We start from the raw sequence: 20413 nt of genomic DNA, 5'->3' as shown, positions 1-20413 counted from the left end.
CTTCTATCAAGTGTCAGTCTAAGACCTTATATTTTTACAGAGTAAATGCTAAAAACCCATGAAGTTCACACAACTTTAGTTTTTCCCATCAGCTATGGAAGACAAGTATTGCTTTTTGTTTTTTTTTCTTCCCTTTGGTAAGCATTTGTTAAATATTTTGAGGCAAGAAGAAATTAGGTGGTATAGGAACATGAACACACAACTGATTCTTTGATAAAAATAACCTATTTACTCATATTCCAGAAAATCACAGCTCAGAATACTGCAACACCTGAATTTTCCTCAGATTGTTGTGCATCCATCCCACAAGATGTTTTTATTTATATCTTTTGTGTCTTGATTGCCTCTTTAGTCATTTAGCACTTATTCTCATTAAAAAAAAAGGAGTCTTAGTGTTCTCCAGATTAGTATCTTCAAGGTTGATTTTTTTAATGAAGGTTAAGTCCTTGCTAAATGGAAAGTGCCTTCTCTTTTCTATGCTACTATTTATTTTCATGAAATAAAAACATAAGAAGTAGTATCTCTGAAATTTTAATGTGTCTCTCTAATTTTATAAAAATTGTTAATCAACGATCATTAGCAAGCAAGCTCAGGAATAGCCATTAAGATAAAAATACCATTTGAGATAATTCCTTAAGGAACTAGACTAAAACCAGGAGAAACACAGATGCCTCTAAATATTGTGGGTAGTTATTACACAGGAACACTCAATCCTAAAAAGAATGTTAAGACTGCAGCAAGGTCCACCAATATTGTCTAGAGTTTTTAGTCTCTTCTGGTGTCATGATTATTTGTTTCCCAATCGAGATAGCAGGTTGAGTGCAGAACACAATTAAAGCAGAAAAAAACATATGGAATTGTGACAGAAATATAAATTATCTCCTATAGTATCTGAAGAAATAGAGCCTCCTCTTGTGATTCTTTTCCTATGGACTTTGAATATAACTGTGTCCTAATGACTAACTACTTTTAACTAATCAATTCTCATAATATATCTTTTAAATTATTGTTATTTGGGACTGGATTCAGAAGTTCCTTTGACTATACTCAAAGACATAATGCAAAGSGATTTCATCCTGCTGTAGAATATGTCAATATTTAATTATGAAGCTTTACAAGAGTCTGGTGAAGTCAACTGCTTCAGAGTTTTCAGCCCAGAAGTTTTATATTGCTATATGCAGAGAAGTAGCTTTTTACAATAGTATTTAACGTGCATCATAAATTCACACGGGGAAGGTTTCAGCAGATAAATCCCCMAAATCATCCAGATCTTACTCTTTTGCGCTGAACAACAGCTAAATTATGATAGGCTGGAGATAGACTGCTTGGATCACCGGAGCTGAATGGCATTCATTTCCCACAGAATCACTCATCCATTCTGACTTTTAGGGAACCCTGTAAACAAATTCTGCTTCTTAACCCACCTTCAAAAGGTATCAAAAATCTCAAATAAGAAAAAAAAAAAAAAGCATATGACATTCTTTAAAGATTTCATCAGGTTGTTCTGCTTTTTCTATATATCAGAATGTTATTATCTCAAAGTCATTAGTGTCAGCTCTCACAGAGCACAAAACAACAGCTCTGACCTTAAGGAAGTGACTTCAAGCTCATTTACAGTATATCATGAGCTGCACTTTCAGCTATGTTCCAGTGTAATACATTTAACATGGTAAGGGTATTTTATGATACACTACATCTTTCAGTATTCAGTATTTTGAATATTAAAATATTAAGTAAACAGTACACAATGAAATTGTGGCTATGTGAAACATGAGTAGTGATAATCTCACAAAACTGGCATTTATGATTATTTTCATTCACATAATTAGCAATAAAGCAAGAACTTAGGCTTTATGGTAGCATTACATTTTTAATCCTAAGTGTGGCTATTATAGCAGCAAGTGAATGGTGATCCTGCTGAAAATGTATAAGTATGCTCTGCATGTTTACAACAGCTTCAGTAATTATAATATGAAAATGGCAATTCTGATTAATAAAGTTCAACAATTACGAATGCATGCAATCAAGCTTAATATGCATGCTAAAACCAGATGTATTTTAAATTAGATTAATATTTTGATAATTGTTACTCAGAAGTATGGGGAATTAACAGTAAAACCCTGCAAGTGCTTATAGTACAAGTACTTGAATGGTGTCTTTATTGAAGATGCAGTTTCCAGAAAACTAGTTTGACATGAGAGGAGATTAGTRCAAAAGGGGAGAGCTTTCTAGAGCTCTCAGGTGCATCTGAAATGAGCCTTTTCCATTTCTCAGTGCTTCTGAAGACATTAACTGCATCTTTTTGAGATTCATAGCCTTCATTTAACTATTACTTCAGAATTGAGAGTCAAATGCATTGGCTTTTTATCTTTATCTTCACATAGATATTTTTCATCCAAACAGCAATGCCTATCGGTCTAGATTCGAGACAAGTAAGTATTGCATCTTATGCAGAAGCCTGTCAATAGTCATGATCATGAGATAACACTGAGATAAACCTTTGATAAAACAGGAGCGTAGGTACAATTCTCCTTCCTATTTGAYGAGTTATATAATTATCAGGAATGATTACTTTTCCAAAATAAATTTCTAGATGCTCTACCAGTTAATTATATAACACTAACCTSGGTGGTGTTAAAACTGTGCTTCGACACACCTGACAAATAATCACTATGACTAAGTACTTCATTCAAGCTACAGTGGAAATAAAACATATTTATCATTTTCTCTTTATGCAGTGGTGCAAAATATGTAATTTAAGTGCTGCAGAGAAAACTGTCTCTGCTTTCCAAAGTACTAACCAGACCATCAGGTCCCCAGAAGCAATGTCAATTATATTTCTGAAAAYAGAAGGATATTTATTACATTTACACAATTCAAGTATAAGATGTTTGCAGGAAAAAAAACACTCTGCAGATTTATGCAGACATTTAATGACAACTATTTAAAGAGCTAAAAGACCATCAGCAGACTATTAAATAACCTGAAGACAACTATATATTCGTGAACAACAAGTTAACAGTCTTGCAACTTCACAACTCACTACAGTCTCCTTGTTTTCTTCCTAAAGCTCAATCTCTCTTTACATTCTTACTTCTTGTGTTCCCTACCAGAACCAGCTAAGCTGTGCACAGAATCAGCTCTGCAGAAGGAGGGTTAACACCACAACAGGTCTGTTAAAAACTCTTCATTTGCACACGGAGCATATCATGTAGGGGCTTCATGGACCCAGCTAGTCACACACTCTCTGAGAAACTGTCAGGTTTCAAATCCATTAAACATATCAGTACCTCTTGCAAATGGAACTTAGGTGATTAAACTGCAACCCAGAGGGTCTATTTTTAAACACAGAAACCCATAGGGCCCATAGCAAAGCATATAAATTATTTTCTACAAATTCATCTTGAACCTAACACCAAAAAATGAAATAAATACAGTGCATTGTATGAAACCTAAACTCGCTTTTGATGACACAAATTTTATTTAGTGCTACTCTATATTGGAATTAAAAAATAAAGCCATTTATTAGTCCTCTAACAKGGCATGACATGTACAAAGCAAAATCAAAAACTGAGCACTGCAGAAAAATACTAGTGGCAAAAAAAAAATGCCTTTGAGGATGAAGTAGAGACCATTTTTTTYYTTTTTTTTTCTCTTCAAGGATTAATCATATCACTACACTGTAAAAGTTAAATTCCATTTCAAAATCAGCATCCTAACATTAAATTACATTTAAAATAACATTTAAATCCTAATATTTAAAATACAGTTGAAGCATCCATCTGATTTATTYTTTACACTATTCTGTGTTGGCTTAGAAAAGCTCTTGGTATGAAGCTTTTCATTTGCTTTTATTATTGCTTGCTTTTGTTTATAGCCAAACTATGTGAAAACTCCCATGAGTGTTGGGCAGTTTGGTTGTGTCCTCAGTGCCATTTCATGATCTCCCAGTGCACTGGTTGTGGTTGAAGGAGATCGTGAAGATCCACTCAGTGTCTTTCTTCTTAATTTGTATTAGCAAATTGTATTTTTGCCCCAGCCATTTCCCCTAGCACAGTTAGCTTGGCTAATATTTGTTTATTTTGTCCAACACTCTGTATTAAACCTCATTAGCACCAAAGCACCACCTAAAATGCTGGTAAATTCCACAGATGTATATGCTTATCCTGTTCTGCTGTTTTTAATCGCTCTACATCCATATCTTCAAACTGTTCCTAGAGACTTTCTGTTGGACTGTACCTCATCATACAACCATATTTCCATTTGGATTGCAATTCCCACAGCTACATTTTGTTATCACTTTCATCAACGAATGCTCTTGGCAAAATTAAACTTTAAATTAAAGTTGTTGCCTTAAATCTAAACGTAAATGAAAAATCTTCAGGTCGAAAGGATTTATTTTGCTTCTATATAGCACAGAGTTTTACCGTGCAAATCCTACACAGTCCCTTCTGCAAGAGTTATGACTTATCTTTTACAAGACACACTGTCCTGATTCAAGGACTTTTAAAGACAAAGATTTCTGCACATCCACAGAGAGCTTGTTCCACTGGTTAATTACACTTGCTGTTTGAGTACAGAAATTACCACAGTGAGTCAGGCCCGAGGTGATCTAATCCAGAAGCCAGTGACAGTGGACAGTATCAGATGTTTTATGGGATATGTTTCACATATCAGATGTGATACGTGAAAATAACCTGCACTCTGTTACTTCCTCCTTTTGTATTTGTTTTCTTCCTGTTCTCTCTAATAGTCTTGGCCTGAAATACGAGGTTCCGTATCTCTTGAAAATCATTATTAGCTGTYGTAACTGGATATTCTTTCTTCTTATGAAGATTCAATCCCATTTAAGTCTTGTTTAAATCGGGGTGTAAACGTGCCAAGCACTCAGTGGCATTSAGCTCCATGGTTTAATTACACAGGGTATGATCAAACTATTTCCCATCCTTAAGAGAGTTTTGAATTCCCCATSATTCAGCTTAATTGAATGCACCCTTCTTGATTTTTCTACTTTAGACAACATGGCATGTGTACATTCTAGATCTGCACCATTCATGATTCCACACGTGTTTCCTGTGATTGTGTCAGTCAAATTGTTAGGCTAGACATAAGGCTCATGGACGTGTATTCGCCAAGTAGCTCTTGAAAACCCAGTCAGCAGGTACATGGTTCACGTAACCCCCGGATCAGAGACTACTTGACTGCTTTAAATGGGATTCACAGTCACAGCTATGCAGATCTTTCCTGATTATTGGAATACCTTTTGCAACCCTAACCCCTATGCCTTTTCTAGCCAAAAGAGTTACCATGATTTGAATTCAAYTTAAAATTGAATTGAAAATTTCAATTAGAAAAAAAAAATGCATRCAGGGACTGCACAGGAGGAAACAAAAACCCCTCAACTTTAATTCAACTTGAGCAATGGTGTTTTTCAGTCTGTGGTACACAGCCCTCTAAATCTGGCGAATACTGTGACGGAATCTGTGAAAGACAAAGTCCAATGCACTATATAGAAAAGCCACAAATAGATAATTTCTCACCAAGTTTGCATCTCCGCTACATAAATTTCAGCAATCTATGCATTGGGGAAGATGGAAAATCATTGCAAGAAAATATGCTCTACTAGTCACAAATAATATTGCACCAAGAAGAAAAAAAAAAGGCAATCACTATCAGCACAGGCAGATTCATCATTTGTCTTCTATATGTCACTATGCCTTAAGAGCACTGGCTCTTTAGGACTTTACGTGGATCATTTTCAATCCTTCTACAAATGCACGCTTCCATCTCGCTTGTGTTCATCTGGAAATGCACAGTTCTGTTTTCGCAAACATACTAACAGATGATTAGAAAACCAAAACTGAAAAAGGTGTCTACTTGAAGAATTTTATTCTCCAATTTGCTAATGCAAATACAAGGAGGCATCAAGAAGYTGAAATCCAAACTAATGAAAAGGTAGAGCTTGCAAAGCTCCAAGAAGCAGCCACCTCTAATACATTTTCTTCTTTTTACTGGAAATTAACTTAGATTACGACAAGAGATAGGATAATGCTTTGAAATTCACATTGAGAATAAAATGCAAAAAACCTCTTTTTACTGCCAAGATGTTAGGACATTCCTGTGTGGAGGTTATGAACACAGTGATTTTGAGCATGAATATGAGTGAAATACGAAATTTCCAGCTATGTTCCCCTGCCAAAAATATATTAGAGTCCCTATGTAGCACAAGGAAAGAAGGAACAGGGATGTGAGAGTTAATATAATAAGTTTTTCAATTAAATTCAATCATTGTATCTAGAAATCTCTCTGAAATAAGCTCCTTCTGATTCTCTGCACGTTTAAATGCAAATTTTAATGTGTTTTTTTTTTCTCCCTACATTCTCAGAACTTAAATGACAACTGTTACAGTGAAGAGAATACTCAGAAGGAAAAAAAAAAATCAGACAAAACGCGTGGAAAGGGAATGGAGTTTTATATTCATGGCTTAGTCTCTTATCCTTGGATCTTCCTCTAATGGATCTGATTTTGTTCTAGTCCGAGTTATATTTTATAGCCATTTTTATTTGAGGAGGAGCAAACAAATCAGAAAATCATTTAAACTTGGGAGGACAGATAGATGAAATTTGAACCACGAATTTTAAAAGGATAGATGAAAATATTTAACATTTCTCTCTTGTCAAAAAAGGCATATTTACTCATCCCTGAAAACAAGAGTAAGTCAAAAAGGGGCTAACCTCACACCTCTGGATGAATATTCTAGTTTCTGTCTACTAGAAAACATCTAGGGGCGTTTCCTAGTAGACAGAAATCCTACTAATTTCTATTAGAAGTCACAACTCCCTTTAGAGCCCAAAAGGCAGGAAGTCTTTTCCGCGAGACCCTGACCCCACAGGCTATTGCTCTGCTCCTTAGACATTTATTCTTGAGCATAAGGAGAGCACGTTTTATTGCTGTCCAGGCCAACACCGGGAGGACAGAATCTCGGGAAGGTTGTGCCTTGGTCCCCATGCTCCCCACCAGAGCAGAGAGTGGATCCTCTGCACTGATCCAAGCGGGCAACTCATGGGAATGCGATTCATCTCCCCCCCACTTGACCCCCATATTCCATCACACATTTTAAAACTAGTTTCTACATCTCTCATATCCCAGTGCCGACCGAGCACATTAGCAGAGCTCTTCACAACACGCTCCTGGGAGCTCTCACACATGCTCTGGGAAACGAGCTCCCAGAAAATACTGCATTAGCCTTAGGCATTAGCCCCAGARTCACACGGGGGGGTCACTCCTTGTGTTTTACTGTTGTTAAAACCAACCCACAGGACTCAGCAGGCCGACACTCCGCTGCAGGAGGGGACACGTCGTGTGTGCAGAGATGTGGCTGCCGGATCCCAGAACTGCGCGGGAGCTGTGACCTTCCACAGTAGTCTGATAAGGTGATGATATCAGTTTGTCTCTAAAAGGCAAGCCCCTCAGGTTCCCACTGAGTTCTGTATCTCCAGTCTGGGGCACAATATTATAATTGATCACTGCATCCCTGAAAAAGTGTAACTTCTACTTTAATGGTTTCTAAAAGCTTCAGCATATGCCCCATTAATGAAAGCTGGGTTGCAACTCCCATATATTTTTTCTATGACCAAAAAACACTAAGTATTTACCTCTTAATGGACATGTAAGTGGTACACTGTAATGGAAAAGTTGCCCTTCTTTTTTCTTTCCACTCACATACCACTAATCTGTCACCTTATACAATACTGACCTGCTGTACTCAGCATATATCCTGCAACCGATGCTTGGCTATGGAGCCAACAAGATGGAAGCGACAGAGATTTTCAGGCTGAATGGGGATGTTCTGAAGCAGTTACTGTAGAGAGAAGGGGTCCATTTTATTCTTCACCTTAGGGTTTGAAGGCCTTCTGTTTGGAGATGCCAGAGCACAGAACCACAGCACAAGCTGCAGGGATGACTTGGACTATCAGCTGTCAGTAAAGGGAACATGGACCACCTCCCTTTAGATGCTAATGAGGATAAACAGGATGAGGGGAGCAAGGCTGCTTTGTAAAGATGGAGAAAGGCAGGTTTCACAAACAGTCCTGGGGTTTCATTAGGCTTTTATTTTAGGAGCAAAAAGAGTAATTGGGATGGGGCGGAGGGGAGGGTAACCATAGGCAGCTCCAGCCTACGTACATAGAGCCGCAAAGCTCGAGAATGGGAGGACTGGGGGGAGGCAAATCATTATTTTTTCTAAGGACCCAAAAAACAAAACAAAACCAACATTTTACCCCACCTGTTTTTTTCAGCCATCACCAGTGAAGTGAATTTCAAGAAACTATCCAGAGAAGTGCTTGGCGGGAGTTCACAGCCCTTGCCTTTTTGCAGAGCCCAAGAACTGAACACAGATAATGTGCACCCTGCTATCTCTGCATTTCTCCCACTTTGGCCATGAAAAATGCATTACTTCTAGGGTGTATACGGAATTAACTAGTTGGCAATAGTTGTGCTCAATCTTATGGCGACAATTAGTGTTCAAGAAACTGGGTTAATTCAGACCATTTCCAGGACACAGCTTCTTTTTTATTGTTTTTCTAAACACCTGCCAATAATCAATTTACTCCATTGTCTCCGATTAAGCTAATTCTTAAAGAAAATGCCTAGCACTCAAAGACTCCAGAAACTACAACTCGAGAATCCAAAACAACTAGAGAAAGCATTTGTGCCTTATTTCACTTTTCAGCAAATTAAGCTTTCCTCCCACCCCCAGAAATCATGTGCTAATAGAAGAAAACACTCCTGACATATAAAAGTTTTAAAACTAGCAACATGTTCTGAGCAGGATAAGATCTAGGAAGTGCATCGGGTGATTCAGTGAAGTCAAGGCAATAACGCAATTCTTTAAGTAGTATTGTGGAAAAAGACTAAAATATATTCAGGTTGAATTCAGAAATAAAGCTCATAAGAGAGAACAAAGTGGAATATATTTCTTTATGTAGCACATATTTGAGTTTGCGGCAGCTTTTTACCTCACTAAATAAGTTTTAAAGCAGTATATTAAGGTGTCACCTTTAACAGAAATACCAGTTCAGTCCTTTTTGCGGTAACACCACATACCCTGTTCAATTTACATGTCTGAACACATTTTGCTACACATAGAAGGTTTTCCTGGAAGCTTGTAGTTCTGTTCTAAATATAGATGAAGCCTGACTGTATTTTAAAGAAAATGAATCCACGTCATATAGCACAGTAACACAGTCTATCCAAAACCAGGGATACAGGAGCCTGGATGTTCTCTGTACTGACTGGAATGGTTGTTTATATACTTGAAATGCCTTTTTATGAGCTACAGTTACCTTGGAAACCACTAGCAAAAATGAAAATTTTGTCTCCATGGAAAGAAACACACTAGTCAGGTATCTCAGAAGTTGCCTCCTCCTTCCTGATCCATCTGAAACACAAAGATTAGAAGTTTGCAGTTGTTAGGTCTTAATTCCCTCACCTACTCTGAAATTATGATTACTTTGACCAGTAATGCCACGGCCCAAAGTTCTTGGGAAACATACTGACTTTAAGTGATGGGCATTCAAGTGTTTCATCATTGTTGGATATTTTCTTTGATTAAAAATACTCAAAAAAGAAAAAAAGTCAGGGTTTCCTCTGAACACTGACAGAGAGTAGTGTTTTGGGAGAAGATAGATTAAGGATAGATTAAGGAAACATAATCCTAAGAAGATACTGTGCAATATGCTGATCAAATACAAGGATTTCTTGTAGCCTGAGGTAACTTAGTAGTTACCAAGAAAATCTCTGCAGGGGTAAACTCGAATTCTAAGAGCACAGCCTTTTGGTAAAGACATTGAGGATTTACACTTCATGTGACAAAAACACAGTAAGAAATTAAACTGCATATGCATAAAAGCTCTAATAACAGCACATTAAGTTCTAGTAACAACGTGTGGCCTGATGCTGTACAAGGTTCACAAGTTCTCCCAGAATATGAGGCAATGTAGTATTCATGCAGTATTCTGAGTTTWACTAATAAACCTGTCCCCCTGTATGCTGCATGTCTCCCAAGAAGAAATCCCGGAGTACTTCCTTTCTGTGAACGTCATGAATTACATGAAAGTACCAGCAGGTTCTGCTAGTGAACAGTTTCCTGCCTTCAGAAGAATATTTATGATTTGTAATGGGCAAAACAATGAGCATATAATTCTCTTCAAGAACCACACAGCTAGAGTTCAGGTTTGTCAAGTTTTGCAGGCATCAAATTCCAACCAACAAATTCCTGTATGTTAGGGAGAGATTRTTTTCCTCATGACATCTGAGTAGATTCAGCACCTTACTGAACAGCGACTTCTTTGATCTTTTTACGTATCACAGAAAGAAAGAACAACTGGAAGAAGTGCCTGTGGCGTTACGGACAGTGAAARCTGGAATGGGATGGCACGTCCCCTTTCTCATGTGGGCTTTTATTCTTTCCCATTATTGCGAAAGCCTGCTTAAAGAGTGAGCTCCTTCAGAGTTCTCCACAGCCACCCTCATAGACATTTACTCCCTTTGTCCTTTTTGCTCACCTCTGTACTGCACCCCCTTTTTAAATGGGATTGGGATAATCAGCTCCCTAAAGAGAAACATATTTAGCTTGCACCTAAGCAGCAAGACTCACAAGGTAGAGGATATGGAAAGGAGGAGCCATCTAAGGGAAAACTTGTGTTTGCCAGATCATACAGAGTGAGTACCATGCACAACAGGGACTGGAGCACTCGGGGATTAGAGAAAGAAATTCCCCAAGGACCAGAGGAGACAAAGCAGAATTTGTTAGACTCAAAAAGCTGCAGCATGAGCTGCATTATTTGAAACAGAGACTGCATGCAAAGACATCCCTAGAAGGACAGAGGGGGCTGGGATTAGAGGAATGAGTTGTTAGAAATCAAAAACATTTTAATTTAGCTTGACATGGTTGCTTTGAATTTTCCCTATTTAAGAAAAGTTTCTAGTTGACATTACAACAAAACATAGCATTTCCTTTCCCAAGCTTCAAAGGTTTGTGGTCAACTCCGTGAAGTTCAAGGCCAATGTGGAATCACCTTAAAGCTCTAGTTAACTCACTCCCTGCCACCRGCTAGAAGACTCTGTAATGTCCCCTCCTGCCTTGCAGTTTCCCTGCTCAGCAGCACGATGTGATTTTCTGCTTCAGCCTGTGCTTGCAGGTTTGGACAGTGCCGGGCATTGGCTCCGAGGTGACCTACCTACAACAGCTGCCTTGGCTTGCAGGCCCTTGCATTAACCAGCCAGGTGAACGGATACAAAAACAGCGAGCACTTCATCAAAACCCTGCCCTATTAACACAGGTACAACTCCATGGAATGTTTCTGCCTTAACAAAGTAGAATTTCCCTGTGAAAAGCGGCTAGCTACGACAAAAAGGGAGGCGCTAGCTACTGGCAGAAACCAAATGGTTCAGTATCCAGTAAAAACTTACAGGATAAATAATTACCGAGAACCTCAAAATAGCATTTGGTGTTTTTCCCCAACCTAATTGGGCAAAATTGTTTTGCAATTTCCAGTGCTTTCCACCAGCTGAGCATTGCACAATGAATGCTGAGTAATGTAATTTAYTTTGCATTTTGTTGTGGGCATTTGCTGCCAGTTAAACAAGCTCACATGGACCATTAGCAAGGCTTAGCCAACACGCAACAAGCTTCTAAGCTACTGTAATGTTTATTCTTCCTCCAATCCTTACACTGATGTGCGAGACAAAAGAGGTTTTGAGAAYTAAACGACAGAAGTATCCTCTATAGATGAAGAAATTATTAAGTTTCTTTCTTGGGATGTGTGTGTGTGGGGGGGGTCTGAACATTAAAACAGCAAGAAAACCTTGTAATATGACTTTCCCTGTCTCAGTTGACTTGATTTCTACATAGACCTTGTTCTAAAAAGTGGTTGAAATTTACGGTGCACTTCTCTGAAAATACCTATTTTATGTTTAAACAAAACAGAAGAGTAATCCAATTTCAGTAGTTACTGAATTCAACAGAACAAGCCAAGTACTTATTACAATGCAGTTAAATTAGATGAGTTCCCCATTTTGCCCATAAATTACCTTTTAAAGAGAAAGTATTTTTGGTGAAGTAGGCTGAAATAAATTATTTAATGCTAATTTATTATCTCTATTAGCATTCTGAACTGGTCCCTCTCACGGGAGCATACAAATCCCATGCATTTTGGGAGAATATTAATGAGCACATGCCCCGGCTCTGAAGTCATTTTAGTTTCTATTAGTGATACAGATTAACATTACTTGAAATCAGATTATATTTAGCTATGATTCTTAGCATTACCGTAATAAAGAAGTAATTGAAAAGAAAAAGTAATTGAACATTTTGCTCTAATGAAGAAATATCATATTCGGATTTTTTTTTTTCTTTCTCCTCTCTTCACACCAACACATTCAGTTTCCTATTTTCCATCATGCTTCAGGTGCGGTTTATTTGGTTCTTCTAAGTCAGATTTGAACAAGCTCCTCCATGTTAAAGAATTTTTCACTTTGGGGGTGGGAGGGGGAAACCTCCCTTATTCTCCCTTAAAACAAGGGTCTACTTGCAGAGCATAGTGAATTTTAAGAACTAATGGAATGAGACTTAAGTCTTGAAACAAAGGTTATAATATCCAGCTAGGGAAAAACAAACAAACATCCCCTGCCCCCCCACCCCCAACATATACACTGTTCTCAGAGGAAAGGAAGAAAAAAAGAAGGGGGGGAAGGGGGAAAAAAAAAAAAAAAAAAAAGTCTTCCACAATGGAATCACTGAGATTTTCTCCCACTCCTTTAAAATGATATCTTTGGAAATGAAACAAAGGAAAGAAAAAACAGAAATGATATGGACATTCAAGCACGGAAAAGACTCACACTTGTATCTGCTTTAAACATTGCCTTTTTCCCTGCCTCCCCTCTCCTCTCTCCAATTCACTTAGAAGTTTTCACCAAACACTCTTATAAACCACTCACACAAACAAAATCAGAGGAACTTCCCTTAAAAAACTGACAGTGCTACCACGTCACATGCACTGATAGTGGAACAAAACCAGCCAATTCAAACTACTACACCTACAACAGAGATAAGTCTGAAACTGCAATAAGAGGAAAACAGCCGGCACAGGGCAATGTGCTGCTCAAATCAGATGAGAGAAACTTACGCTTGTTGTGTAAGCGGCTTCAGGGTCGTCCTCCAACACCCGTGACAAACCAAAATCAGAGACCTTGCACATGAGGTTACTGTTGACCAAAATATTCCGGGCTGCCAGATCCCGGTGCACGTAGCCCATGTCGGAGAGGTACTTCATGCCAGACGCAATCCCACGCAGCATGCCAACCAGCTGGATCACTGTGAAGTGCCCGTCGTGCTTCTGCAAGTAAGGGAAAGTGCACGTTCAAGGAACACAGCTAGTCCCCATGAATCCCCTACCACTGCTATTAACTMCATTTTGCATTTAAATTGCATTTATAACCCAACTAACTCACTGATGACTTAGGTAACTTGTTCAGCAGCACTAACTTTCCCATCTCTCATTGCACGGCTCATCCCCCCTTTCTTCAGCAATTCCACACTCTCCATATTCTTTCCACTGACAGCTTTTAATGACGTTTATCCTTTAGTTTATTACTAAAAACACTTTTCCCAAACTCATTTTTGTAACCTAAGAGCGACAAAAAAACAACAAAAAAATCCTCATCATCTTGTACTCCATTCCCTCAGGAAATAAGAAGCGCTCCTTTAATTGCTACACTCTTGGTTTTCTGAATGAGATACTGCTGCTTTCTTATTATTTTCTTTCTTTCCTTCTTCCCCATACTCCCCCTCCTCTGTAAACTGGAATAAGTTTGTGGCAGTGACTGCTGTTCCTCATGGCTGTCCTGCACCTAACACCACATCATGTCCAGATATCAGACTGAAAAGCAGAAAACTTGGACTAAGATTCATGCAATGCGAGTGCCCATTCCACAGTCTTCCTGGGTGATGGAATAAGACATTTGAACCCAGACTCCAAGAAGCATTAAGCTGCTTGGCTCCTATTTAGATGTTTAATTCTAGTAGATTTCAATAAGAACTACGTTGTGAGCAACACTTGCCTAGGAGGTTACTCTTAGTAGGCCTCAGTTCACCATGTGTAAAAGAAAATCAACACTTCTGTATGTTGCAAATAGTTAATAGAAGGATCAGAAGGTGCCTGGATTTTGTGGCAGTAGCAACCAAATGAGAACCCGTTCAGCACTCTGATTAGGGCTCTTGGCCTGCTTTATGCCTGCTCTATCTACCCTTTACAGCAAGCTGCTTGCAGCAGTATTTTGTAACCTCTGCTGGCAGATATTTTGGCTTCTCATGTATTATTCAGCAAGCCWGGCTTTTACGTTAGCAGGAGCAGCCAAACAGAAACAACTCTCTCTTGCAAGCAAGTTAACTCTCCACCTTCTTCCTTGATCATCTTCAGCACTGGGCTACCTAGAAGTAGCAACATCCTGGCCAGCCATAAGGACATTTTGGGGGTCTTAGTTCACTTGTGTAAGTTGTATGGATTTTGCAGGGGAGAACTTATTCTTAAGTTCAATAAATTTAATAAAATTAGCAAAGCAATAAAACTGAAATATACAAATATTAAACTCTGATTAAGAGAGTATTTCTGAGTATCCACCAGGATTCACTGACTGGGGCTTATAGATATGCTAACCAAGACAAGTACTTAAAGAAATAACAAGAAATATATGTCCTCATCAGTTGTTAGCAGTGCCTTATTCACCTAAGATRGTCTGCATTGGTGGGAGCTGCATCTGCTGCGTTAAATAACCATTAAAGAACAGGCCACATAGAGTGGATATAAAGGACATGTCAGCAGTGAACGAAAACTTCTGCCAGGTCCCTCTAAAACTTCATTATAGCCTGTGCACCTTTGTCTGTGGGGACATCTTGTGCACAGCAGACACTTAGCTCCTCGAGACAACCACTAYGGTGTGAATTTGCAGCTCCAAATAACCAAGGAGCGGGACCCACAGCAGCTTCTGCTAAGACTAATGCATCTTCCTCCAGGAAGAGTCGGACTAAGCTTCCTTTCTGCTGTTGGCTGATGAAAGGCATTATCACAGCGATCAGATACTGAGAGTCAAGGCACTCACAGTCAGTGCTTAAGCACCTTAAAATAGACCTCCGAGAGAGAAATTTTGCACAGAGGTATTAAACAAATGAACCTATTGAAGCACAGGAGCAAAACTGCTTTCCCTTTTTTTGTATTAAATTCTCTGCTGCATCTCAGATGAAAATCTCTCAAGTCTAAATCTAAACCTTACCAATAAAGAAATAAATCCTCAAAGAAAAGAAAACTATTTCATCAAGGTAACCCRTTCCAGAGCTCTCAGTTGTAATTAATGTAAAAAAGATGACCCTAACAGRGAAAGGTTTGGTGTTGATCACTCCTCATGTTATTAATCTATCTTCTGGGATGAAACAGTACGAGTATGTCTTTCAAASATATTGCATCTGTACTTGAATCAGGAGTATAGACATTTTAAAGTGACAATTAAGAGGTGCTTTGCACTTAATTAATTCATGCGCATGACAGGCTGCTAATTTGAAAAAGTCATTTTCCTATATAGGAAACAGAGGAAAAAAWATAATATCACTATTGTTTGATTAAACTGCTGGACACAAATAGGAGGAAACAAACTTAACAAGCAGCAAAGGCAGAGCTGATGCAGATTCTGTGTTCCTTAGAGCTGGCRCAGTATCTTGAAACACTTTCAATTCCCTTATTCAACCAGTCAGCAGAAAAGCCTAATTTCCACTGGTTAATATTATTATGCCAGATTAAAATAAAACAAAAACAAAAAGAAAAAGGGAAAAAAAAAAGGAGGGGGGGAATAAAAGATACACATGGTAGATATGCAATTAGATTTTGAAGCTCTATCCTAAGCCAACATATCACCAAGCAAAAGAAAGGAAACTAGCAAACCTAATCCATTAAAACATCCTGTGGTCTCATATGGCTACAAACAGTCATATTTATGGAGCCACACAACAGACCTATCCCACCGATTTCTCCAAACAAAGCACACTTACTAACACATCTTTAACATCACTTATTCACAACAGACTCAGAATAACCTTTTTCCCTTGAAGGTCCTCATCATGCCTCTCTTTTAGTGCTTTGCAGCCTTCCCATCTCTGACTTGTCACACCTGAAAGCCCTTCCTGCTTTGCCCTCTCCATCAAAGCCACCCACAAGCACTTAGCTCTGCAGACAGCGTTCAAGTAAAGGCCACAGTACGATTCCAGGGTGGTAAATAAATAGAAATTCCCTATTGCAGACCTTTTCCAAAAGAAGGGGGAATCTTTGAGAGTCCAAAACATGCCAGCAATAGATCTTTTAAATAAAAATAGTAATTTAAAAAAAAACTAGCAAGCAATTAAGCAGAGACGTATAAGAATATTCTTATTTTTTTTCCARTAAAAGAAGGAGATGAGTTCAGTCCAATATTTCATCTATTGAAACCACACTGGATATTTTTCTTTTTACTTAATAATTCTATCTTCTCAATTTACACAAACCTTAATGAGCTGTGTGCTGTTTGTAGTTTTCACAATGCTTCATGGGTACTTTTATACTTTTTTTTTTTCAAATGAATATTGAGTTATGAATTTGGAACAAAGAACCTAAGATTTACTTTTGGGAAAAAAAAAATGTTTCCCAAACCTCTGGATTTTACTTCAAATCAAACCCTCAGATTCATCYGCAACACTTAACCTTTTGTCCCTTCAAATCCCAAATGTTTGTTCKTTCTTTTTATTTCATGCTTCTTCAAATGCGTGACTGACTGCATAAAACACAGTCCCTTCTCCTCCTTCCAAATCTCACCATTTGCCATCCTAGTCCAGCAGAAATGTTTGGGTTAAAAGCAGGCTCRCACTTTTGCCATTCTCTCTCTCCTTGTGTCAAACTTCTTTGAGCTTCTGCCTCGACACAAAAAGCCCAAGCTTTCCCTCACCTTTACAAAAGGGAYACGCTTGCTAACAAACCAGTTAGTTACAAATTTATTCTGTTCTCCTTCTTCCTCCATATGCTTCTCTAAATCCTGTTCTGCAGCTGCTTCCCTACCCCTTCCCATGCTTGGTTTTATATCATTTCCTCATAGCTGGAACAGCTTGATTCTTCCTGTCAGCAAAACAATCTTCTCTACCTCAACTCTCTCTGTAATTACTTTCTTTGCTGTGGTGTCTCTGCCAGCTGTATTCCCTTGCAATATATAAATGATTATTTTCCCATGTATCAAAATACYTGTCTGATTTAAGCTGACCAGTCAGATACTGCTGGCCAAATTTAACCCTTGGGAAATTCAGCTAAGTCGGTAAAATTATACGAGGTATGAATCTGGCCTTCTATCTTCAGCACTTGTAAATCCCCACATACATCGAGRAGTCAAACGAATCCTTTGGCAACTTTCCTTTATTTCTTGTTTCACTTACTTTGTCCTATAGGGGCATAAGATACTCATCTGAATGATATGGCAGTTGTTATCCAGGATTTATTCTGATTCCCATGCCTTATATGTGAAATGCATCCTATCTAGGATTCCYACTGGGCTGCGAAGGGTGTTAATCGATACTGGCAGCATGCAGGTCACAGTGGACCTACCACATTTATCATATTATCCCATCAAATCATAATCATGCTTTAATGGCTCTGCTAAATAACTTTTTTTCATCAGTTGAGTACAGATGCAATGTCTKTCTGGTTTGCATTGCATTTATGCAGCTCTTCTAATGCCCTGGAAAATAGTTTTCCATGCAGCTTCTGTTTGTCTTGGAAAACTTGCATGCATGAAATATCCTAACCCTGTTGCAGATCTTTCAGTAGCAGGGATGCCTAATAGGTCAATGAAGAACATTAGTTACTTCAGAGGAAGAAGAAATAAGTCCTCCTTTAACTTTCTCTCATTGCTTTTTACCCTCTGCTTTTCAGCTGCAGCCTATATAACAGATCCATGCTTTTCTAGATGCTTATGGAATTCTGTTCTTCAGAAGAGGGTTTTTTTTTCACTTTTCTGTCTGGAAGTGTAGTGGGTAAAGTTCCCTGTATTGTTTCTTGGCTTTCATTTATTCTAGACCTCATCTCTTTATTTACCCTATAGGGCAAAGTAAAATTTTAGCAGTTTTAATGTCTTGTATTCTGAGAGGCACAGGTGTAAATAATTTAGTGCAGGTGATTTAGATCTTATTTTAGATAAACAACTCAAGAGTATATTCACTGATGTTGGTTTCTTTAGTTGCTTTATAATCTAGTTTTTGCTATGTATTTATTATTACTGTTCTATCATGCAACTAATGCTAGAACTGTATTGGGATAAGTCTTTCAAGGCTCAGGTTGCAATTCGGTATTACCTAGAAATATAACTCATGCTTTATATTATCATGTGCAGGGCACTCAGATTTTTATTACCGCTACTAATTTATGCCAACTAGCAATTTCTTTCTTTAATCAGCTCGTTTTCATGCAATTAATAACAAGCAAGTTGATAAAACATAAAACTGAAATTACTTTAGTTCCTTTTAAATACTACTGAGTGATCCCATAGGACAAGAATCTAAGTGTCTCTTCAAGCATCGAAAATRTGGGTTATTATACTATCGTCAGAATGGACCAAGAGGTACATCTTGCATCATCTATCAACAAAAATGCTGCCAGATGGAGCTCTTCCCTGGCTCCATCAAGTAAACACTTCATCTTTTCAAGACCGTAGTGGTGCCCTTATGGTGCAATAGCAATACTCAAACCCAGACAGCATGGCAGCAACAGCCTTGCAATCTGTGRCAGTTTTCTGTTCCTACAGCAAAAACAAAGGCCTGGCCTGGCACTACCACATCTCCCTGCCTGCTTTGGTACACATCACTAGAGCAAATCTACCAAAGAGCTGCAGAGCAAGAAGAAGCATCTAGATCATCTCCTTGTCCCACACAGGGAGGAAAATGTCATTCCCAACATTTTTTTTTTCCTGACACCTATTTTTGACTCCTCTTCCTCCTTAATTCTCTTCTGGACTCCGCCCAGCTATTTCACATGTCTCTTGACGTGTTATGGCCCACGTTAGACACAGCGCTCAGGCCATGCCAATGTGATCCGTAGACAGAGGGTCCCGTCAAGTACTTTTTAGAGGACATTCCTGTTTCGAGGCTCCAGGCTGGTATCTGACATTTTCACAGCACTGTCATGTCGCTAGCCTACCATAGTCTCTAGATTCATTTCTTCCAATTAACTTCTTCCTGACCATTCATTCTCTGTCATCTACTTCACAGCTGTGAGTTCCAGGCTCAGGGGAATCTTTCCCTTGTCCTTACTTGTTTCTAAGTACTTTCTAAAAATCATTTGTATCCAATTTATTTCTTAAATTTGCTATGGTAATTTTAAATTCTAGTTCCTACTTCCCATTTGCCTGCATTGCCTGAATTTTTTTTTAGTCTCCTCCTAAGGATCCAGAAGTATGGGGAAACATGTGCTGCAAAACAACTCCTCCATGTACCTTTCTATCCAAAGTCCACTCTCTCCATACAATATGCAGCCTTTAGTKCATGCCCATACAGAAGTTTCATCAAGACCACATTTATCTAGCTGTTCACAAGGCTCATGTGACACGGTTTTAAAGCCTTACCAAAGGCTTTACGGTATCAAGATTTATGGTATCAGCTGCTTCTCCTGTATCCACAAAGCCTGCAACCCTGTTACAAAGGGAAACCAGGCTGTTGGACATAATTTGTTCTCGACAAATCCATGTTGGCTCATACTTATCACACTGGTATCTTTTTTTTTTTTTTTTTGATGATTTGATCCAGAAATGTTACAGCAGTTGACACTAAGCTGACTGGCCTGTAATTTCCTGGGTTCTCCTTTCCCTTCTTTTTAAAGACAAGGCTACGCTGGCCCTGTTCTAATCTCCTGGTTCTTATRTATTATCCACAAAACCCCAGAGACTGAGGGCACACTGAAACACTAGACATTTTTAAAATTAACTTCTTAAATTTTTAATTAATTTATTTTATTTTATTTTTAACATTTTTAAAATTGACTATGGAGCTCTTCTTGGCTTCAAGTACAAGACTTTTGTCTTGTTTGTGATGCCTTTCTTGTTGCAGAGTAGGAAGGTTATCTACAACAATTAAAATAAAATAAGCATTTGTAAATGACCTCATAGCACTATTAAAAACATTGTCTTCTACCCTCTCTTAACAGGCTGAAAAGTTCTTTTGAACAAATGTTTGCTCCGTGTCATCAATCATACTAGCTTTCCAGTCTAACCTTGACTCACGTGAATACAGACTGCTGGTCATTTCACTAGAAAAGTAATTTAAACTCTGTTTCTAACTGTTCAGTTTTGGGAGTGG

General features: G+C 38.3%; 1 protein-coding gene across 5 annotated transcripts in view; it reads right to left on the bottom strand.

Moving 5' to 3' along the window:
- EPHA6 (EPH receptor A6) overlaps positions 1-20413 on the bottom strand; it is a 418698-nt gene that overhangs the window by 42568 nt on the left and 355717 nt on the right. For all 5 annotated transcript variants that reach the window (XM_026038558.1, XM_026038559.1, XM_026038560.1 and 2 more), the window contains one exon: positions 13188-13397. In XM_026038558.1, coding sequence (XP_025894343.1) covers positions 13188-13397 — 210 coding nt within the window. The remainder of the gene's footprint in view (positions 1-13187; positions 13398-20413) is intronic.

Source organism: Nothoprocta perdicaria, unplaced genomic scaffold (genome assembly GCF_003342845.1).
Source record: "Nothoprocta perdicaria isolate Ctin4 unplaced genomic scaffold, notPer1 scaffold_212, whole genome shotgun sequence".
NCBI classification, from domain to species: domain Eukaryota; kingdom Metazoa; phylum Chordata; class Aves; order Tinamiformes; family Tinamidae; genus Nothoprocta; species Nothoprocta perdicaria.
The sequence above is the reverse complement of the archived record's forward strand: the minus strand, read 5'-3'. Positions and strand labels throughout refer to the sequence as shown.